This window comes from Astyanax mexicanus, chromosome 9 (genome assembly GCF_023375975.1).
Source record: "Astyanax mexicanus isolate ESR-SI-001 chromosome 9, AstMex3_surface, whole genome shotgun sequence".
NCBI classification, from domain to species: Eukaryota; Metazoa; Chordata; class Actinopteri; order Characiformes; family Acestrorhamphidae; genus Astyanax; species Astyanax mexicanus.
In genome coordinates this window covers 5,602,724-5,626,754 of record NC_064416.1, presented here as the reverse complement: position 1 = coordinate 5,626,754, position 24,031 = coordinate 5,602,724, and the positions used below count along the sequence as shown (strand labels likewise).

The 24,031-nt window shown below is 38.0% G+C and overlaps 2 protein-coding genes across 2 annotated transcripts in view; both read left to right on the top strand.

Moving 5' to 3' along the window:
- relt (RELT TNF receptor) overlaps window positions 1-22,877 on the top strand; it is a 71,831-nt gene extending 48,954 nt beyond the window's left edge. The window contains exons 7-11 of the mRNA XM_022665977.2: window positions 4,730-4,810; window positions 5,582-5,660; window positions 8,235-8,480; window positions 9,781-9,952; window positions 16,063-22,877. Coding sequence (XP_022521698.2) covers window positions 4,730-4,810; window positions 5,582-5,660; window positions 8,235-8,480; window positions 9,781-9,952; window positions 16,063-16,074 — 590 coding nt within the window. The 3' untranslated portion in view covers window positions 16,075-22,877. The remainder of the gene's footprint in view (window positions 1-4,729; window positions 4,811-5,581; window positions 5,661-8,234; window positions 8,481-9,780; window positions 9,953-16,062) is intronic.
- The window catches only part of LOC103027870 (P2Y purinoceptor 3), a 352,184-nt gene that overhangs the window by 264,726 nt on the left and 63,427 nt on the right, over window positions 1-24,031 (top strand). The window lies entirely within an intron of this gene.

The following is a 24,031-nucleotide window of genomic DNA, read 5'->3' as shown; positions in this document are numbered from 1 at the left end:
ATCGTGACACCCCTAGTAAAGACCGATACATGTGAAGCCAGACACCGCTTCTTTTTGAGCTGCTGTTGACGCACTCGGAGGAAAGCGCAGCGGCTCGGTTCTGATACATCAGCTCACAGACGCCCTGTGCTGCGGACATCACCCGAGGAGTGATGTGGGGAAAGAGCGCCATCTACCCACCCGGAGGGAGCAGAGCCAATTTTTCAGTCATTCTCCCGTGTGGGGTGTTCTGGTGTATGAGCTACTCACAGTTTCACACAGCCAGCTGCTTCTCAAATGGACTTAAAGCTGTGTGGAGTTTATTCCTCATACTGTATCTCCTGTTTCACTACAGAACACATGCTTTTATCTCCCTCACGCTCATATTCTAATCCCATTCTGCAGCTTCCTCAGGGTTTTCTGATGCTATTTCACGGCTAGCGTGAGCACATACTGTTGCTGAACCTTGAACTGACTTTTTTTTGTTGGTAGAATTAATAAAAATACTGTTTATCTATATTTTGACTATATCGCTCAGCTCAGGAGTCTAGAATTGTTGGAGTATACTCTTCCATTGGTGCTTCAGACACCGAAGCTGCCCTTAAACTGGTGGAAACTCTTGTGAACTATGGCTTTAAGACCTCCGGAGACCTGGGCTTATCTCTTTTTGATTGCAGTGTAATTATAGTTGGCCTGATGAGCTTTAGAGTGGCATGTTCAGTGTGGGGGTTCTAATAACAGACTCTGGAGTGTGCTGTGAGTTATGCGACCGTGCTGTAAGTGTAAGTGTAAGTGTGTGTGTTTGGTTCTGGTCCAGTGGGTTTGGGTCCAGTCCAGCATGTTGTGGTCTGTGTGGAGTGGATGAGGACATCCAGAGGGAACGCAACAATTATTTCTCACTTTTCTCTGGAGAGATTAGAGGATGGAAGTTCCTCAGATCCTTAAAAATACACGACCAGTGTTATTTTAGATCTGACACAAGGCAGAATTTAAAATAAATCATTAGATTGGCTGGTTTAAGTTGGGTGTGTAATGAAGTATCATACTTAAGCTCTATATATAATGTTAAAACAGGTTATTTGACTAAATTTGGTGGATCAAAAAGTTCTTTAAAAAGCAGATTTACACAGATGATATTAAAAAAAATGTCATATTTAAATATGTTTATTGAGTTTGAGTCAGGGTCTTATATGAAATCTTCTTTTTTACTGTAGAACCATTGAAGAGTCCATTTTAACCTTTTTGGGGTTTTTTTGTAACAAAGAACGAAGTTCATTTAATCCTCCTGTTTTGTTACAGGTCAAATTGACCCGTTTTAAAGTTTGAAGATCTAGGAAAAATAGTTAAAATATTTTTTTTAGTAAGAAACGTCTTCTGCTTGCCTTAATTAGTTCTAAAACAAGAATTACAACAAAATTGCAATGTTATGTAGAACTAATGTTTTTTTATATTGGTCTTTCAAAAGTAACAAAATAGTGAAAATTAAAAAAAAAACTTTTTTTTTTTTTTTTTTTTTTTGTGAAAAATTTGTGAATAATCCTATTTGAAGCATTACCTGTTAGAAGTAAGGAACACCACAGATCTAAATATTGCTAGAATAATCAGTAATGGACTTAGTAATGACATTTTTACACTGCAACTAAAAAAATACTAACAAGGAGAAATCTTTTGGATGGTTTAACATGCACCAGGTCAATATCACCCGGAAACAGCATTGCTGAACATAATAGGAGGGTTAAAGAACAACTTCATTGGCACAGATATGTAAACCTTTCTAAATTCCTAATGTGACTTTTACAGTAATCTTACATTTATCTGAACAGATCATGCTCCTGAACTGATGTTCATTTGGTAAAGAGCAGCGCTTCACGTGAAGTTTCGGTTTCATCTTCATCTTAAGACACAGGCTGTTTTTTTAATATTGTGTCATGTTGGATCATTGACCTCTGGACAAATTTGGTAAAATTTAGTCAGTCCACAATGTATGGGTGTGTTCCCAGTGAACCTGCTCTGCACTCATGCACTGTTGAATCGTGGGAAACGCCCAATTACTTGATATACAGTAGCTCTATACAGTGGCAAGACAAGTTCATGGTTTCTGAATAAATTTATATGATTTGATCTTGATGCAAGAGCCATTCCACGCCAAAAGAGCTAAAACTGTTGATTAATATTAAGATGAAAAGAGTTACAAAAAGTGATTTCAAAGACTTTAAATTCTGCAGTCTACAAATGGAGATAATTTGGGACCGCTAAGAAGTGTTCACCCAGTCAAAATGATCATAACTCTTTATTGAGGTTGAGCTCTGGAAAAAAAAATGGGTTAAAATTGCTGTATTAGTGTAATTTATTGTAATTTGTATTGCAGTATAACAGATGAAGATAAATAAAAGCAATTTAATGCTGATTTCATGCTGACTTCTCTTCTGTATGTAATATATGAGTCTAGAAGATATTTTTGGATGTGAGTCATGAACCTGTTGACTCCTGGTGTATAATCTCCTGCAGTGAAGCCGCGGTGGTGGTTGTGGTGGTGATGGTGGTGGTGGGGTTTGGACTCTCTGGGGACTGGTTGTTGCTGGGAGCTGCTGTGTTTGTTGTGGTGTGCGCTGGCCTGATGAAGCACTGTAGGGAAACGGCTGTGCTGGATGGACGGATGGGTGGGTGGATGAGTCTGGTTTGGAATCAGTATGTCCAAATGTTTGCGGACACCGTTTCTAATGAATGCAGCATTTAGATACAGTACTTTAAGCTTGTCCATGTAGAGAAGTGCTGCTAATAGAATAGGACTCTCTGGCGCAGATAAACATAAAGCTGTTGGCTCCATGTTTAATCTCCTAATGCCCAGTTTTGGAGCAACAGAACTGTGTTCTAATGATGCTCTTGTTGCTGAATGCTATCAGATGCTCACAGCAATCTTCCTAAATCTAGTAGAAGGCCTTCCCTGGCCAATAGGGACAGTTACTCCAACAAAAGCAGGATAAACTCTTTATAATACCATTGATTTTATAAGAAACAATTTAAAAAAAAACTCACTCGGGAATGCATTTACAATGTTGTCAAGCATTTACAATATAAAAGGGATTGAAAACATTTAATAAGAAATTAGAAATAATAAAGAATAAAAAAGTATAAAAAGTAAATAAAAAAATAATTACTCATTTTAAATCAACATTTAATATATATGTAAAAAAAAATAGAAAATTATAAAAAATGATAATAAAAAATTAAAAACAAATTGACACACAAAAAAGTAAGAATTTACAAATATAAAATAAAGAAAAATATAAGAGTAAAAGTAAAGTAAAATGATAAATACCAAACTAATAATAATAAACTAAGAACATAAATAAAAGTGTACAAAATATTAAACAAATAAATATATTTCTGTAATATATGTTTTTTTCATATATTTACTCAGGTTATCTTTGTCTGATATTAACTTTTGTTTGATAATCAGAAAAATGTATGACAATAAGTATAATTAAATAAGTATGACAAAAATGCAAAAACAAAAGAAATATGTAAGGGGCAAATACTTTTTGACGCCACTGTATATATGTGTGTGTGTGTGTGTGTGTGTGTGTGTGTGTGTGTGTGCGTGACACACAATGAGCATGCGTGTCCCTCATGCAGACAATAGTCCCGGGGGTGATTAGAATAACAATGGCAGTCATGGGTGCCAGTGTTTAACTGGGAGCAATAGAAAGGAGGAAAGCTGAGTGGGCTATTCTCAGTGAACCAGTGCATTCAGCTCCACACTATGCACTATGGAATTGTGGGAAACACCTAGTTACTATAGAGACTACTGCTCTATACAGTGGAAGAAAGAGTATTTATGTTATTGCTTTTATGTTATTTATGTTATTGCTTATCTGCATAAATTGATGATAAAATGTGATCTGATCCTTCATTCAGGTAAAAGATATTCATATAAAATAATAAAAAAAAAGATAATTTACATTAATTCAGGTCTTTACTGAAAACATCCAGAAAAACCTCATAATGATAGTGGATGAAGTATTTAAACCATTGTGTAAATGACTACAAAAAGGCTAATAAAATTTAAAGTGTTAGAATACCTGGAGTCTTTCTACTTTGGAGGTGTGAAGTAGATCTAATCTGACTGATAAAATAACTCAAACCTGTTAAACTTGCTCCACACAAGAAGGATATGCGTACGTGAGCCATGCCGCACCTAAAAGAGCTTTCAGAGGATCTACAATCAAAAACTGTAGGTTTAGATAAGACTTGAAAGTGTTACAAAGTGATTTCAACGACTTCAGACATTCACCAGACTACAGTAAAGCAAACAATCTGCAATTTTAAGACAATAATCTCCATTAATGGAGGTTTTAAGACACAAGAGGGCGCTCTGAACACTGGGGTTAATACTAAGACTGGTTTGAATCCCGGTCATGCAGCTTGCTATCATCTGCCGGAGCCCTGAGAGAGCACAATTGGCCTCGCTCTCTCTGGGTGGGTACAGTAGATGGCACTCTTTCCCCTCATCACTCATAGGGGGATGTGGATCAGCACAAGGCTGCATCTGTGAGCTGATGTATCAGAACTGAATGTCTTCACCCTCCTTGTGTTGGGGCATCACTAGTGATGCGGGATATACAGCTGAGTAGAAGCTGATTGAGACTTCCTTACTATTTAGTGAATTAGAGAAAATATATATATATATATAAATATATACTGTCCACAATAAGGTATTAACCTTGTAAATGTGTGTGTGTGTTTTCAGGTAACCCTTGCCCCTACATTGTAGAAGATCCTAATGAAGACACTATCAGTGTGCTGGTACGACTCATCACAGAAAAGAAAGGTACTGAATTTATATTGCATACCATATTTTTCTGACTATAAGATGCACTTAAAATCCTTAAATTCTCACAAAAATCATCAGGGCGCCTTATGTATGAATTTTACCAGTCAGGTATTAAGGAGCAGTAAAGCTACTCTGCTGAAGTACAGAGTTATAAGGGTGAGATTTCAGTGAAGCTTCTCCAGCACTAAGGCTGGGTGCAGCAGCATTAGCATTAGCCGCTAACCGCAGTGCTAGCTCTTTCTCTGTTCAGAGGTGAGTATATTGGACTGTAGTCTACATGTTTATAGTGTTAAAACAAGCTATGTGGGGCGAACTGCTAGCTTATGTTGCCCTGGGTTACTAGAAAACTCAGTGTAGCACTATCGGTTAGCACTTTTATTAGCACTAAACGCTGCTAACTGCGGCTAAAATACTGAAAATCTAAATAAACTGTAACAAAACAGAAGCTTTTTAATCACCCAAAAAAAAACATTTTTTTAGGAGAGAAATCTGTGTAGATTAACATCCAGCGCTCATTTGCCTTTGAAATACATTTTTTTTTTAAGAATTACAGTTTTGTTTACTTAGCTTAGCTTAGCTTTACATCACCCAGTGGCGAGACCTGCTGAATTAGAAAGGAAACATGGCAACACTCCTGTTCCTTACTAGTGTCTCTTAAAATATATCTTATAATCCGCCTTATTTGTGCCTTATATTTCGAAAAATACAGTACATTTCTCATTTTCATTACTTTGTATTTATACATGTGTATGCGTGTGTGTTTTTCAGAAAATGCTGCTGCTTTGGAAGAGTTATTAATGGAATATGAGAGAAAGCAGATGGCCGTCAGCAAAGCCTCATCCATCAAGTAAGAAACTTTAGAATAATTTCTTTTTTTTATACAGTTTATAGTTTAGTAACTTATTTCTAATTTTCCATCAAATTTGGAAAGCCAGTTTCTGCATTCCCCTTATCTCTAGTAATAGGAGTAATATAATTAATATCAGGAGGGTGGGGACTGACCAATGAGAGTGATGAAGGGAGAGAGCGTCACCTACTGTACTGTACCAACCCAGGTTAAATACAGTATGTCCATTTGTGCTCTCTCAGAGACTCACAGGCAGAAACTCTTATTCACCCTCTACCCCAACACCAGAAGGGTGAATAATGAAGAAGGCTGTAAATGAATCAATAGAAATTCTCCAAAATGACCTGAATTAAACTCTTTTACATTAAATTTAATTGAAAGTATAGTTTTAGAATATTAGAAAGGTTATTTGATTTCTTGGGTTTTGGTGTAGAACCATTGCTTTTACTAAAGAACCCTGGAAAAAATAATGTGAAATGTATACAGTACCAGTCAAAAGTCTGAGTGAACACACTTTAAATTCTATATATTTTTTAAAACTAATAAGTCATGCAAACTATGAAGAATAACTTATGGAATTAAACAAAATAAAGTGTTAAACAAAACAGAATATGTTTTATATTTTTTATTCTTCAAAGTTTAGATGACAATTTTGCACATCTCTGCTGTATTTTCTCAGTCAGCTTTATGAGGTCGAGTCTCCTGGAATTCAGGCTTTCAGTTAACAGCTGTGCTGAACTCATCAAGAGTTAGTTACTTGAATTTCTTGTCTCTTAATAAAGTGTTTGAGAGCATCAGTTAAAGTAAAGTAGTGAAGAGGTAGAGTTACAGGTATACAGTGAATAGTGAATATTTGAGTAATGTTCTAATCCAGATTATGAGAAGCAAGAACTACTCAACTAAGTAAAGAAAAAATACTTTAAGAAGAAATGAAGACCATCAAAAACGTTATGATGGAACTGGCACTCATCAGGACTGCCCCAGTAAAGGAAGAGCAAGAGTTTTCTCTGTTGTACAGGATAAGTTCATCAGAGTTACCAGCCTCAGAAACCACAAGTTAACAGCAGTTTTTGGCTTATGTTACACTTTTAAGTTACTACTAGTCTGGATGCTTTAATATAGGCGTGTTGACCTTTAGACTGAAGGAGTCTGAAAGAAACCATTTTTAGGCTGCCTCATTCAACGAGACTATAACTCACTTCCCATCCCTCCAGCTTTCATCACAATCTGCAGAGTGACATTTCTGCCAATATTCAGAGCTGGAAATGTGTCCCAGTCAGCGGTGTGGCCGTCAGCTGCATACAGAAAGTGTAGGAGAGTGTGTGTGTGTTGACTGCGGCAGGTTTGGTGATGTACAGTCTCCTCTGGGTGCAGTGGAAAAGTACAGACACACACCGCTGGTTTTGCTGTCCTCATCAGTGCCTGAGTGAAAAAGCCTCTGTACTGTACTGCTGCCCCTCAGTTCTAGAAATCTTTTAATTCCAGGCTTTTCACCCTCTGACACAAAGGAACAAAGAGACACAGGCCTGTTAGAGGGGCTGCGTTCAGGACTGCAGGGGTCCCATCACTTCTGAACTGTCCATAACTCGGCCAATTTAATATTCAAGTCTGTAAATAAAGAATATAACTATATATAAAAGGGCTGCACGATATTGGAACAGTTTTACATTGCAAATGTTCTTTTTCCGGCAAAATACATCACGATATTAAACAATGCAGGACCGTGACATCACCAGCCCCGCCCCCACCCACGCCCTGTCTCACATCCTAACCAATCAAGAGCTGAGTCAGGGCCGAGCTTAACTCAAAACCCGAGGAAAACAGCAAAACAACAGTAATCAGCCTTTAATCAGGCTTTTTAAAAGGTAAAGAAGAGCGTTTTTTTCTGGGATTAAAAGCGTGAATTCAGCTGTAACTGGAAATATCTGCACTGCAAAACTGTGCTGGACACACATGCTCACGTTTACAAGCACGTGCCCAGCCATGTGGATGATGGAGGCCATGCGGTTACCTCGTGTTTACTCCTAACCACCCCCTCCTCGCGCTTCTCAGGCAGCAGCAGCCTGTCACTCACACAGACACAGAGACAGCGCTGTGTATCTACTTCTTTTGTCAAGAATCAAAACACTGCAACATGACGTGTTTGATTTAATTGCCTTAAGTGACCTTACACGTCCTGCCATGCGATTATTTCGCATGCGCACATCGCGATAATCATGCTTAAACGATATATCGCCCAGATCTTAATCCAAATGAGAATCTGGGGTCAGACTTGAAGGAGCTGGAGCAGATTTTCCTTGAGGAATAGGCAAATAAAACCCAGTGGCAAGATGTGACAAGCTCATAAAGACTTATCCGAAGCGACTTGCAGCTGTAATTGCCACAAAAGGTAGCTTTACTAAAAGTAGTAGGCATGGTCTGTAAATGAAATGATGCAAACCCTGTAATAATCCACTTTAATTCCAGGTTGTGAGGTAACAAAACATGGAAAAAAATGCCAAGGGGGTAAATATATCTTTGTAGATATAGCTGAACATCTCTCTCTCTCTCTCTCTCTCTTTCTCTTGTTCTCAGGTTCCCTGTTCTCCCTCATTTGGCTCAGTTCCGCTCTCTCCCCAGGCTCTGTACCCACCAGCATCATCTCCACACTATAAACGGCCTGGCTCCTCGCTCTGGGCTCTGCTGTTCCCGCTGCAGTCAGAAGAAGTGGCCCGAGCTGCTGCTGCCCCCACTGACCCTAACCAACGACCTCCAGAAAACCCCCTGCAACCAAACCAAGCCCCCCACACCTACCGAGGGAACCATCCTCTCTGTGGGAAGGTGATAAGAGATTCAGTTCATTCAGATTCACAGCAAAACACTTTCTATGAATGTCATGTTGTCTATTAGACTATATAAGCAAACTCATTATAAACACATTATAAAGCATTTATAAGTCATTATAAACATGGTTATACATAGATGGGTACCACTTTAAAATAAGACTACCTTTATAAAGGGTTTATAAATGGTTTACAATTAGTTTATTAATGGTTACTAATTAGGTTGTAAGTGCCTTAAAATTATTAATATTTTCTACGTATGTGTTATAACTGATTATTAATGATTTTTAAGGCATTTACAACCTAATTAGTAACCATTAATAAACTAATTGTAAACCATTTATAAACCCTTTATAAAGGTAGTCTTATTTTAAAGTGGTACCCATAGATGTAATGTGATATTTATTTTTATTTTAAATTGTGATTTTTAATACATCAATAGCTGTGCTTGTAATATGTTACACATCTGTATTATAACATCATATACTTTATTATTATTGCTAAAGTACACTTTACTTAGAGTGTATAATGACACATTATAATCCATTGTAAATTAATATAAGCTATTATAATATATAACATTTCAGTATAATTCATGAGTGGTTTAAAGTAATTATAGCATGCTTTGTTAAAGCAACTTTATTGAGGCTTATGTATTGACTTAACAACTATAACAACAACTATAACAACAATTCATACATATATTCACTTTTATAATAATTTATAGCCATGTTTATAATGCATTATGAATGCATAATAATGTGGTATGAGTATGTTTATGGAGTAGTTAGTAGTAGAAACCAGATACCACATAGAGGCCCACATGAGCATGTTATGTGGGTAACCACACATCATTTTCCACCAAATAAGATTCTGACAAATAAGAAATAAGATAGTAAACTTGTGTGAATATGCAGATCAGTCAATTAGTAATACCACCACCCTGCTGACATCCAACTGTCTGTGTCTCACCGTTATCAGAGGCACACTGCTGTTGCTGCAGCTCAGCCAATCAGCTCTCCCTCTTGTCCCACTTCTAAACCCATACATCACCCAGTGCTCCTCCCAAACTACCCCTGCCGTTTTTTAGCCTTTTTCAAGTTTGAGCTGATGATTCATCAAACATCAGGGGGATTAGTGCCCCTTTAAGTGTTTGTTAGCTGTGGGATCAGCTGGGTCAGGTGGGTTTAGGGAGGCGTGTCAGGGGGCGTGTCTTCACTCTGTACTCACACACTAACAGAAACAGAGTGCTGTACGTGTAGAACTAACCCCTGCCCCTGGTGTGAACTGGTTTCCAGGTTCCAGGTGGCTCAGATCCAGGAGGGGAATCCGGTGTCTGTGACGTCGACGCCGGTGGAGTCCAGTGACACGGACTCAGTGGAGTCGGGCCACACCGAGCCGGCGGAAGAGAGGTCACTGCTGGGCCTGTCCGTTTCCTCCCACTCCGCCTCCTCCAAGTCCAGACAGGAGGTGAGTCACAGGGTTTCCATCATATACAGAAGAAAACATCTAACCATAGAGGAGCGTTAGCTGAAGAACACTGGACTCAGTTTTTTTGGGTGTATGATTTAGGAACAGTTCTACAGTGTCTCGGAGTTGTAGTTGTTCTGTATAGAACTTAGAATTTATTTTACTGAAGAAGCCAGAAGGATAAAAATGACCAGGAAACAATAAATGATTAAACAGTTAGACTGATATATCATACAGGTTTCTTCCAGGGACACAGGTTTCCTCTCACAGGAGATAAAGGTAAATTTCATATTTAAAATTGAATTAAATGCTGTAGTGCCCAATGCAGTCCTCCAGGTGGACGGTGGTTTCCGTTTGAGAGTATGCTGTGTGCTATTGGCTGCTGCTTTTCACTAGTGTGGTGATAAGAGTTGTGTATGAATGGTTGTGTGTAAAAAAAACTGCAAACTGATTGCAAAGCGTCCTTGGGTTTCTAGGAAGGCGCTATGTGAGAGTAACTTAATTAATTCATTCATATTTATTGAGCTACACATACAGTAGCAGTGTGTAACACGTGTTAAACTGCAACATGCCGGGCGTCTCAGCATGTAGAGAGTTGTAGAGGTTCCTAATGTAGTCCTGTGAAAATCCATCTCATACAGCTCCAATTGAGTCACAAGATCTTTTGAGATGAAAATGGCACTATATGTCTGATGAGAGCGATGTTCAGGTAACCAAAACAAATGTTTGCTCATTTTGGGCAGCAAACAGCAGCGCTGGTCTGACACAACGCTAAGAAAAGAATGAAACTTATAGTTTTAGTCATGGGTTGCCAGAAATGTATAAAAAAAAACTTGGGATCTCCAGTTGAATACAGAACCCTCACTGGGGGGATTCTGACAATAGTTGCAATAGTTGTCTGAAGAGATTCTTGTGAGATGTGAGATCATACAGGAGAGAAGTTGTTGGGTTTATGGTAAAACCAGCTGCCGTACTAATATACTATTCTGTATTTTACTGCATGTGATGAATCATACCTAATTCATAATCAGAGTAAAAACTGATTGACATCCATTACAAGATGATTAATTACTAAATATAAAAAAATTCACCTGCAGTTTTGCATTTTGAAAGTTGTATTAAAATAAAATATCTTCAATCATGCACTCAAAAATACACTGGTTGCAGGACCTCATTAGTGTAACTTTGAGTTTTAAAGTGCCTGTAATGAAGACCAAAGATCTCAAACCATGACACGAGTGATCCAGAGGTCTAAAGCGATGCCACTTTGATTGGGAGAGCGCTGGGTCAAATCCTGGTCATGCAGCTTGCCATCAGCTATCAGAGCCCGGAGAGAGCAGTATTGTCCTTGCTCTCTCTGGGTGGGTACAGTAGATGGCACTCTTTCCCCTCATCACTCTTCGAGTGATGTGGATCAGCACAAGGCTGCGTCTGTGAGCTGATGTATCATAACCGAGTCGCTGCGCTTTCCTCCAAACGTACTGTGATGCTACTCAGCAGTTTAAAAAGAGGCGGGGTCTGACTTCACATGTATCAGAGGAGGTATGTGCTAGTCTTCATCCTCCTTGTGATGAGGGATATACAGCTGAGTAGTAGCTGAATGGTAGGGATAATTGGCCAGATAAATTGGGAGAAAAATGGGGGAAGATTAGGATTAAAAATAAACTGTGATGCCTTTAAACACAGATTCTGAGACAGATAGTATTTTCAGATAGTCTTTGTTATGAGCTGCATGCTCACACACTCTCTTATTCTCAGACTGGATGAGTATTCCTTCCTTCCTTCCTTCCTTCCTTCCTTTTCTCCTGCCTGACCCGTACTCTTCCTCTTTAGATCAGATTCCCGTTCTCCGCTCCTCTTCCCAGAGCTTTGTTGTCTCCGGAAGTCTTTCCCTCCGCTTCGCTCTCAGGGTTTTAGAGCTTTGTTGCAGAAGGAAGTCTCACGCCTGTTTACACACTGAGAGTATTCATCATATCCCAAACACACTGGAGCATTATTTATAACATCCGTCACTCACTCGCTCACGCATTGCTCATCGCTTCTGTGACACACTTTAATATAGCGACTCTGTTATTATTGAGTTATTCCAGTCAGCAGAGCGCGGGCCCTTTACCAGACGCTCTGACTTCAGTCTTATCTCACCGTCTCCTAATCAGATGTGATCTGTGAGAGAGTTTGAAAAGGATTTGAATAAAACAAAGCCCTGATCTGATGTTCGCCCATCAGCCATAACAGTAAAACCATGTTACAAATGTCTAATATAGTCTAGTTTGTCCCTTGTGATGCCAAAAAACTGCTCTGACTCGTTGAGACACAAACTCAAATAGTTTTTTTATTCATTTTAAATTGTCTAGTTGTGTCTCTAGTATGAATAAATGCCATGTGAGCTGATTATTGTAAAAAAAAAAGTGCTCCGGTGATCCGGTATAACACTGCTTTAGTCCAGTGGAAGAGTGGGCGGGGAGAAACGACAGGATTTCGGCTCTTGCTCATGAATATTCATACATGCAAACATATCACCTCTGATTGGCTAACAGCACTGCGACACCAGCAAGATGGACAACAGACATTTTAACACTAATAACAGTCTTTGCAATATCATATGTTACTTTACAACATGTGTAATAAAGCCCTGCTAAGTGCAGTTCAGCCACTGACCTAGTCTTAGAGTCTCTGGAAAACACCAAATTCACCGGAGATCCTATTTAAACCTATAGTTACTTAGACACAGAGGTGTGTAGTCCAGGTCCAGAAAGTAAAAATCCACCCTGGAGTTTTGTTGGCTGAGCTGAGGGGTGGATTGTTACTTTTAACTAGTGTAAACTGTTTTAAAAATACACCTACCTATCTCAGTTGTACGGCGCTGGTGGTGTTCCATAGACGAATTCTATCCAGTTGTTCCTTAGTTTTTGTAAAACTTCATGTCCGCTTTTTCTGCATGCGGGAACCCTTTCTGTCTCCAGTACTATGTGTGTATGGAGGAGCTATTGGATAAAGCAGCTACTGGTCGGAAGTTCACCTTAGCAACCACCTAGCAACACCTTGGCAACCAATTAGCAACTGCTTAGCAACACCATAGCAACCGCTTTGCAACGACATAGGAAAACCTTAGCAATATGTGTAAGGGTGTTGAGGACGACATGAGCCGAAACATGTCTGCCTTAGAATAAAGGGATTTAAGGAGCAAAGCTCTTGCTTCTCACTGAGTGCGGGCTTCCGTGTCCCATTAAAGCCTTAGCAACTGCCTTGCAAGCACTTAGCAACACCGTAGCAACCACCATTTTGTATACCATAGCATATAAAATGACATTTTCCTCAGTTTTTAGTTCAATTTAATTTTCTTAAAGGCCCTGGCAGTTTACTGGCAGTTTACAGTTTACTATACACTGGATTTTTACTTTACTTGAAGAGCTTAAATGTCAAAAATAAAGGGAAATAATTGGGGTTTTAACCAGTTTAACTTTTAAGCAGTAGTGTATGTTGTCTACATTTTAAGGCTCTGAAAGCAAGGCTCTAACATTTTATCAGGAAGGGTCACTTAATGTTAATGATATAAATGTAATGAAATATTACATTTCTTATATTTTATGCCACAGTGTTTTTTTTTTCCTCTAGTTGAAATGTCACTGAGAATTCTGTGCAGCCAATAGAGAGAGAGATCCATTAAATCTGGACCCGTCTGATGTTTTTTTTCTTGTTTTAACAGCGAGTGTTTTTCTGTGCACAGCTGTGTAAATGTGACGACAGTGCGGCTGCTGGTTTTTTGTTGTTCTGAAACCTGGAGGAACATCTTAGTGTGACATCTGAGTGAGTTATGTAACCCTGGGGGGAGGAGGGAGGGTGTGTGTGTGGGGGGGGGCGCTGCTGGCTGGTTTAGAATCACTCAGTGGACATTTATAGGTCTCACGTTTTACTCTCCATCAGCTCAGCCAATCAGATCCATCTCAACTCTTCACACTCAACTGACTGAATAAGGGGTTCTGTTTGGTTGTGTGATGTTTAGTTGTGTGATGGTTGTGTGATGGTTCTCTTTGGTTGTGTGATGTTTGTGTGATGTTTAGTTGCATGATGGTTGTGTGATGTTTGGTTCTGATGGTTGTGTGATGTTTGGTTCTGATGGTTGTGTGATGTTTGGTTCTGATGGTTGTGTGATGTTTGGTTCTGATGGTTGTGTGATGTTTGGTTCTGATGGTTGTGTGATGTTTGGTTCTGATGGTTGTGTGATGGTTCTGTTTGGTTGTGTGATGGTTGTGTGATGTTTGGTTGTGATGGTTGTGTGATGTTTGGTTGTGATGGTTGTGTGATGTTTGGTTCTGTTTGGTTGTGTGATGGTTCTGTTTAGTTGTGTGATGGTTGTGTGATGTTTGGTTGTGATGGTTGTGTGATGGTTGTGTGATGTTTGGTTCTGTTTGGTTGTGTGATGGTTCTGTTTGGTTGTGTGATGTTTAGTTGTGTGATGGTTGTGTGATGTTTGGTTGTGATGGTTGTGTGATGTTTGGTTGTGATGGTTGTGTGATGTTTGGTTCTGTTTGGTTGTGTGATGGTTCTGTTTAGTTGTGTGATGGTTGTGTGATGTTTGGTTGTGATGGTTGTGTGATGGTTGTGTGATGTTTGGTTCTGTTTGGTTGTGTGATGGTTCTGTTTAGTTGTGTGATGGTTGTGTGATGTTTGGTTGTGATGGTTGTGTGATGGTTGTGTGATGTTTGGTTCTGTTTGGTTGTGTGATGGTTCTGTTTGGTTGTGTGATGTTTAGTTGTGTGATGGTTGTGTGATGTTTGGTTGTGATGGTTGTGTGATGTTTGGTTGTGATGGTTGTGTGATGTTTGGTTCTGATGGTTGTGTGATGGTTCTGTTTGGTTGTGTGATGTTTAGTTGTGTGATGGTTGTGTGATGTTTGGTTGTGATGGTTGTGTGACGTTTGGTTGTGATGGTTGTGTGATGTTTGGTTCTGTTTGGTTGTGTGATGTTTAGTTGTGTGATGGTTGTGTGATGGTTGTGTGATGTTTGGTTCTGATTGTTGTGTGATGAGTGTGTGATGAGTGTGAACAGTACAGGATGCCGGTGGGGTAGTTCTACAGAGCTCTACAGCTCAGTTTTGTGTGGGTTTATTGTACGTGTCTCTGAATGCTGCTGGCATTTCTGCATGAACTGGCTTTTCCTGTGGACGGGGAACGCTGAGTCAGCTACACACACCTGAATGAAGCTCTGGTGCGCTCTAGTGTTAGAGAGGCGTAACTGCAGAGCTGTCGAGCACTTGAGGGTACTATTAAAAGTTCTTGACATGTTTCGGATTAACTGACCTTCATTTCTTCATTTCTAAGTATTTCTTTCTTTATTAGTCAGGTAGTTCTTGCCATAACATGAATTAGAACATTACTCAAATACAGTGGTATAAAAAATAGGGGAAGCCCTGATAATTTTATTGATTTTCCTTTTCAGTAGTTTCAGTTAAATATATCATATATCAGATGAACACAGTGATATGTGAGAAGTGAAATAAAGTTTTTAGGATTTACAGATCATGTGCAATAAACCTTTAAACTAAAATTAGGCAGGCCCTTGTTAAAGGAAAGTGTATTAAAAGTGTATTAATGTTTTTTAAAAGTATACTTAACATGGAAAAGTACATACTTTTTAAAATTAAAATGTACTTAAATACATACTAAATGTACTATTTTGGAACAAAGTGTGGCAGCTTACATCTTAGTTGTAATTAGGCTATATTGAAACACAACATAAAAGCATTAAATTGTGCTTTTGAGTGCTTTTTTGTATAAGTTCTAAGAACTTAAGTAGATTTAAGAATGTGTTGTTCTTTTAAACACCTTTTTAATACATTTTGAAGTATAAAATTATTTATTTTAGATTTATTTTAGCCCTACTATAATCATTTTTATTTATAGTTTTAGTTGATTTTTGGTTTTATTGTCCATGTCTGCAGTGATGTTTTAAAAATTGTATGGTCATGAAAATTTGCCTTGAAGGAATGGAAAAGTCATGAAAAAAATCATGGAAATGTATTGGTTAAAAAGTGTATGAACCCTGTAATAGCCTTAGTCCACACTAATCATAAATTTTTCTCTCTCTTTTTTGTTTCTCTTTTTTATTAGATGTCTGAGTGAGAGGATGGAAGAAAGACAGATGAAGAACGAAAGAGAGAGAGATAGAGAGAGAGAGCCTCACCGTCTGATGGATGACATGACGTTGTCTCTGAGGCTGTGCAGAGGAAGAGTCTGGGCTGAAGCAGGGCGTTATCAGGACTCACCCCCATGGGGAGTTAAGATTCAAATTCCACATCAGAAGAGGAATCGGTATTTATTACGGACTCAATGCAGCTATTTTATCACAGGAAAGCTATTTGCTTCAGGCCTTGCCAGAGAAAGAGAGAGAGAGAGCGAGGGAGTGAACGAGGGGCCGGTGTGAGACCACTGTGGGCTTTTTGTGTTTCCGGAAAAAGAAAAAAGAAAAAACACTACAGAAGAGTCTGGATGAGGGAAAAACCTCACTGCTCAATACGGTCCAACAGTACCACTGCTTCCACAAGACCCAGCATGAGAACCAGAGATTATATACACAGTACACACTCACATATATATAGATCATTTGTATTGATCAGGTTTAATTGTGATTTTGGGATCCTGGGAAATGTAGTCTAATATTTAAAGCTCCTTTAAACTGTGTACAGTATTCAGAATTTTAAAACAAATCCACTTTTAAAAGCTAAATTCAGGGCAGCAGTGAAGGAAATCTCTTTATATACTGTTTTGAATGTAATATTAGAATACAACGCCTTTATTTTTTACTTTTAATTCTATAAATCCACAGTATATCACACTCACAGGCGCAGACAGCTCAGACAGGGTTCATAACTCCAGCTTTTTGGAATGGCTCTCCGTATTTACAGCAGCTTCCTTACTATTATTATTATTATTATTACTATCCTGCCTCAAACAGGTCTGGCACATTTTGATGATGCTTTAGAAAAGAGAAACGTTCTGTAAATATGTACAGCGTAGTATGTAAAGAAAACAAAAGGTGAAAAAGATGGTATTTTTTAACAATATGTATTAAAGCTCTTTTCTTGTACAGACACACTGCAGGCCACCTTAAAATGATGCAGTAACTCATTGCCTCTAATGGGTTTAGTCAACATTTCTCATAATTTACCGTATTTTTCGCACTATAAAGTGCACCAGATTAGAAAGCGCATTATGCGACACTAGTAAGGAACAGGGGTGTCGCCGTGTCTTCCTTCTAATTCGGCTAATCTAAGTATACAAAACTGAAATTCTTAAACATTTCCTTTTAAATCTACACAGATTTCTCTCCTGAAAACTGTTTATTTGGGTGAATAAAGCGCTTCTGTTTATTTACAGTACGATTAGATTTCCAGATTTACACTAAGGCTAAGTGCAGCAGCATTCATTGAGGAACCCTGAGTGTTCCGGTAAGCCAGGGCACTACTAGCTTGCGGTTCGTCCCACGTAGCTTATTTTAACATGGTAAAGGATTACAGTCCGATATACTCACCCCTAAATGGCGAAAGAGCTAGCACTTAGCGTGGTAAGCAACTAATGCTAATGCTGCTCCAGCTGTGCTAGCCGGGGTTAGCAGCAGGCTATAGTCCGATTATACTCAGCTCTGAATGGTGAAAGAGTTAGCGCTTAGTGCGGTTAGCATCTAATGCTAATGCTGGTCCAGCAGTGCTAGCCGGGGTTAGCAGCAGGCTATAGTCCAATTATGCTTACTTCTGAACAGCAAAAGAGCTAGCGCTTAGCATGGTTAGCAGCTAATGCTAATGTTGCTCCTGCAGTGCTAGCCAGGGTTACCAGCAGGCAACAGGCTGATAACACTCACCTCTGAACTGTGAAAGAGCTAGCGATTAGCTCAGTCAGCGGCTAATGCTAATACTGCTCCAGTCTCTGTGCTGGAGAACTAAACTGAAAGTGACTTTACTGCTCCTTAATTCCTGAAATTCATACATACATTTACGCGCACCTGATTATAAGGTGTACTTGTCGATTTTTGGGAAAATTAAAGGATTTTAAATGCATCTTATAATGTGAAAAATACGGTTCATTTTTTTTTACTTCTGCATCTCAGTTTGAGCAACAATACACATTGAGTTGCACCTCAAAAACCTTAGTAAATGAGCTTCAACCTAAATTTATTCATTATTTCATAATATGTTTAGTCTTTGGCTCCGCCTCCTCAATTTTATACAGGTTAGGCTTCTTTGAAATTGGGTATATATGCTGTATCATCCCCATTGTATACCAAATAAAGCCACAAAAGAACTGTGCAAGACAACAGTGGTATTAATAGGGGGCATTAAATTTATGACCTCATGTCTGTAGCTTAATAAACAGGCAGTTAGACAGTCACTCCGGTCTAGAGCTGTTATACTAACGACACACTGTGTCCAAAACAGAAAGGAAAGATCAATTTCACAGCTCTAGACCGGCCCTACGGTCTAACTGCTGCTCATCAAGAGCTCTGAACTCTGAACTCTGTTAAAAGCATCTCAGTCTGGGCACATATATATATATATAAATAGGGGGTGCATAGAATATTTGGCAACAAAACATAAATTATTTAGACAAAAGTTGTCAAAAGAAGGCTGGATAATTTGACAATAACAAAATAGTGAATAATATATTTTAAGTCATTGTACTAAAATTATATTTAAAAAATTTAGTGAAGATAAATAGACTGTATAACCTATGCATTGGTGATAAAAGTTGCAAAAGTAATGAAAACCATTGAACAAACAAGTTAAGTATTCAATTAAATATTTAATTGAATTTTTGTTTAATTACTGTCATGAACTTTTATTCCAGTCTTCAATATTAAATTTATTATGTAAAAAAAAAAATCTTAAAAAGAAAAGAATTAGAAGAGGAATGTCCAAGCTTTTGACTGGCGCTGTATATTACTGATGAGGCTCAGCTCAGTGTGATTTGTTGAACAAATTGAGTTGGAGACATATTAGTTAATCGAGTTAGGAGGAATGTGCCTAAAATAAGTAGCGTTAACTCATTTTAAGTTGGCCTGGACTGACATTTTTCCGGTGCATGAGCGCTGGAGTACTCCGTGTACATCGAGCATTGCTCGTTTCAGTGCTGCCCTTTTACTTTATGTTCTCATAGTTAGAGAAACATGGAAACATTTCTTATTTTTTAGTTTGACTCAGTTTTGGTTTAATGTCTGATCAGTATAACATCAGCAGCATGAACTCGGGAAAACTGCTGCTGCTGCTGTTGAGTATTAGTAGTGTCTGAGTTGAGTGGTGACTTGTCAATCCAGATTGTTCTGATTATCCATATTTTTTTTTATTTATTATTACATCAATCAATCCCTCATTTTTTACAATTATTTAATTTATTATTTTTTATGATCCTATTAAACATAATATGGATGCTTTTGACTCTGAGGAAGTGGGGAAAGAGGCACACTGGAACACAAGCCTGTGGCTTAATTCATACAATATATATGAGAATACTAGTGCATCTCAAAAAAATAGAATATAATAGAAAAGTTCCTTTATTTCAGTAATTCAGTTCAAAATGTGAAACTCATATATTATATAGATGTATTAAACACAGAGTGATCTATCTTAAGAGTTGATTTCTTTTATTGTTGTTGATTATGGTTTACAGCCAATTAAAAAAAACAAATAGATAGATAGATACTTTATTGATCCCCGAGGGGAAATTCTTGAAATATCAGTGTCTCAGAAAATTAGAATATTATATAAGACCAATTTATACTTTTGGCAGTGTGGGCAGTGCGCCAAGTCCTGCTGGAAAATGAAATCCCCATCTAATAATATGGACATGAATATAATAAGGTTTAAGTGTCTTAAATAATAATTCAATGCTGTGTGTCTTCATTCCCTCTTCCCTTGAGTCAGCGTTTTCCTCTTGATTAAAGGAGAACTCCAGTGTAAAATGATTTTTTTATTTTTTGTTGTAGTAAAACATGATAAAAGTCCTTACCTTTGATGAATAGCACACTCTGTTCTCCCACAGCATTCAGAGATCCAGAACTGACTGGGCGACACGGGGCATAATTTACCCTGATAAATCACTTTTTCCACCGTTATCCAGCTCAAAGTAGCTCCACACCTCCTTACTAGAATCCGGAGAGCCCTGACATTTAAAATGAGGCATTAATAACTTAAAAAAGTGCAAAAGAAGCTTATTAAACACTGCTATCACTGTGAACTGATAATGACGTAGACATATATACATAGACGTAGACTCTGCATAGCGTAGCAGCTGGTGCCAAGAGGCAGGCTATGCGGAGTCTATGTATATATGTCTGTTAACTGTTAAAATTTCTGGATCTCTGAACGCTGTGGGAGGACAGAGTTGTGCTATTCATAAAAGGTAAGAACTTTTTATCATGTTTTACTACAACAAAATTAAAAATCCATTTTTAAATTGGACTTCTCCTTTAAATGAAGGGAAGTTATAGGGGCATTCAGTACTAGCCTATTGAAACACTGTGATTATTATCCACCAGGTGTCATCAAAGCTACCTCCCTCCCACTTTAACTATCAGTAAATCTGCCTGAACTAAAAGCAGTACAGGACGCCCATATGTGTGTGTGTGTGTAAGAGAGAAAGAGTGTGTGTACACTGGAAATGATGCCTGTAATCTCATTTTAATGCAAACAGGTGGATTTCCACTTGTCGCAATGTGGTGCTTTAGGAAAAACACGCACAAACACTCATACACACTCACACTCACACACATTCACACTCATAGTACGATACAGGGCGTCTCGACTGCAGTACTCAAGGTACTTCGAATATATCAGACTTTTTCTATTAATACTACTTGCTGGAAGCAATATGTGAAACTCTTTATCATACCTTAATTATATAATTCTCTATCATATATTACATTCATCATTAAAATAATGTTTGCACCCAGAAGGAAGATTAAAAATAACCAGAAACAATAAATAAATACACTCTACGCAGGTTTACCTACTGTAGGTGTGTCACGATGCTCATTGCTATCTTACACCCCAACAGCCAACAGACTGTTTTCACACCTTTGGCATCTGTCGACTAAATAGCAACAGTGCTTCTGATTATACAGCTCTGGAAAAAAATTAAGAGACCAAATCAGAACACTTTCTAAATCAGTTTCTCTGATTTTGCTATTTATAGGTTTATGTTTGAGTAAAATGAACATTGTTGTTTTATTCTATAAACTACAGACAACATTTCTCCCAAATTTCAGACCTCAAATATAAGAAAACAAGTTCATATTCATAATGTTTTAAGAGTTCAGAAATCAATATTTGGTGGAATATCCCTGGTTTTTAATCACAGTTTTCATGCATCTTGGCATCATGTTCTCCTCCACCAGTCTTACACACTGCTTTTGGATAACTTTATGCTGCTTTACTCCTGGTGCAAAAATTCAAGCAGTTCAGTTTGGTGGTTTGATGACTTGTGATCATCCATCTTCCTCTTGATTATATTCCAGAGTTTTTAAATTTGATAAAATCAAAGAAACTAATCCTTTTTAAATGGACAGAGCTATATTTCTACAAGGATGTGCGTGCTGGTCTGGAAATAAGGTGTGTTTTTCTGACATATTGCTATCTTGGCAGCGAAAAACACAGATGCGCCACTGACTGATTGGAACCAGTAATTGGAACAGTCAACTGTCAGACGTTCATTTCATGATGCACCCAAAACACACCCATGATTGATTAAGGGAATTAGTGCATGCCTATCGCTCTGTTCAAACCACGCAAGGTGTACTTTTCCCGTCATTACGATAGCAAAGACACACAGACGCGCCCTAAATCAATCTGCACGGTGCTCTTTAAGACTGATATGGTAACTCTTGGTCATGTATATTGAGCTACACATGCAGAAGTAGTGTGTTACGCATGTGCAACATGCTAACGTTCCAGACGTCTCAGCATGTAGAGAGTTGTAGAGGTTCCTAATGGGTTTTCTTCATGTGATAATCCATCAGATCTATGCAGCTCCAATATTCTCACACAGTTCCTGAAGATTGCTGCTTTTTAATGCAAGCTTTTGATACTGCAGCAGTATGTGGACGAGCATTGTCCTGCTGAAATAGAAATACCTTAGAATAAAGGTAGAGTTACTGGTTACAAGACCTCGTTAACGTAACGATGGGTTGTCGAAGTGCCTGTAATGAAGACCAAAGGTGATCTGGCATCGTAAAAAACGTGGGTCACTACCCACCGAGTTTCATTCCTGGCTATTAATTCCTTCTGGGTGCTAGTATTTATTTAATGATGAGTGTAGAATGAATTTAACCTCTATCTGCTGCTTCTCCAGTGTGAACTCTTGGCTGTTTGATGCTTATAAAAGAGCAGAAAAGTGAAAGTCATTGTGCACATTCTGACATCGCAGATCACGATTAGGTTGATATGCCTTTAATATGTTTATTGTATGAATTGTGCAAGTATTTAAAAACATCGAACAAATCATGACTGACCATCTCAATCTTCCAATAACTTTTTTTTTTATCATTTTCTTTCTATTTCTTTTATTTTATTTTCACATGTTAATCTGTAAATGAATTGAAAAGACACTCAGTGAACACTCTCTTTAATTTCTGCCATCTGCATGGACTTTTTATTAAATATGATGTTTTAAACAGTTCATTTTTCTTCTTCATTCCCTGAACATGGCCAGTATTTTATCATATTTATAGCTTTTGAGATCTCTGGGTTCTACCATATGTGTTAAAATGTTAAAATAACTCGATTGATGTGACAGGGAACAGAAAGAGACATTGGTCTCTGCATTGTTGTTGCTTTTATTTATTATTATCATTATTATTATTATTATTATTATCATTATGATGATGTTAGCCTTTTCTTCATATTTGTACTCCTTAAATAAAGAATTAGTTTATTGCATTTGGTTGTAATTTGTTCTTTTCTTTTTTTGTTTTTACTTAAAATTGTCCTTCCGCTAAAATCCACTTGTTGTTGTTCTTTATAAAATTCAGTAGGTCTCTCTGAGTTTGAGTTTATGATGCTGCATCATGCTGAAACTCTTCCTCATCCTCTTCTTCATTGTCTGCAGCAGCTAGTAAAAGAAAATATTCAGAAAAAAATGAGTCATTCAGGAAAAGCACCTTGTCTACATCAACCCGTGATTTAGTATTCATGGCCCCGCCCACCTCGGCTCGGGACCGCCCACAGACAGAGCTGAAGCCAGGCAGCAACACCGTCTATTCAGATAGGAGGAGCTAACAGTGCTAGGAACAGCATGCAGTTCATTCCTGTGTTATTTGTGCGAATAACACATCAGTGTTTTATGCTTTACCCAGTAATTCAGAGCTAAAAAACAAATGGTTAGAATTTGTTTATGGAAAAACACTACCAGCGAAGTACAATTGAGATAGGTAGGTTTTTACCTTCTGGACCTGGACTACCCACCTCTGTGTGTGTAAGTAACTATAGGTTTAAATAGGATCTCCGGTGGATTTGGTGTTTTACAGAGACTCTTAAGACTCTAAGGTCAGTGGCTGAACTGCACTTAGCAGGGCATTATTACACATGTTGTAAAGTAACATATAACATTGCAAAGACTGTTATTAGTGTAAAAATGTCTTTATTTTAAAACGTTTCTAATTGTTGTCCATCTTACTGCGTTGCAGTGCTGCCAATCAGAGACAATATATTTGCATGTATGAATATTCATGAGCAACAGGCGAAATCCTATCGTTTCTCCCCGTCCACTCCTCCACCAGACTAAAGCAGCTTTATACTGAATCACCGAGCACTTTTTTATTTTTATTCACAAAAAAACAGCTCACAGGACATACTAGAGACTTTTTTAATGTAAAAACTCAACAAAAGCAGCAGATGTTTAAAAACTCAAGCAGCACTGCTGTGTATATAAAGTTTTGTTTTTTTTGTAACTAAACTTTCCAACCTCAATACATTTAAATATCTGAATATCTGCACCCAAATTAGTCTGCAGTGTAAACAAGCTGCAATAACCATAAATATCGTAAAATATATATGTATGTTTCATTTATATTAACTCTAAAAATAACTTTTGG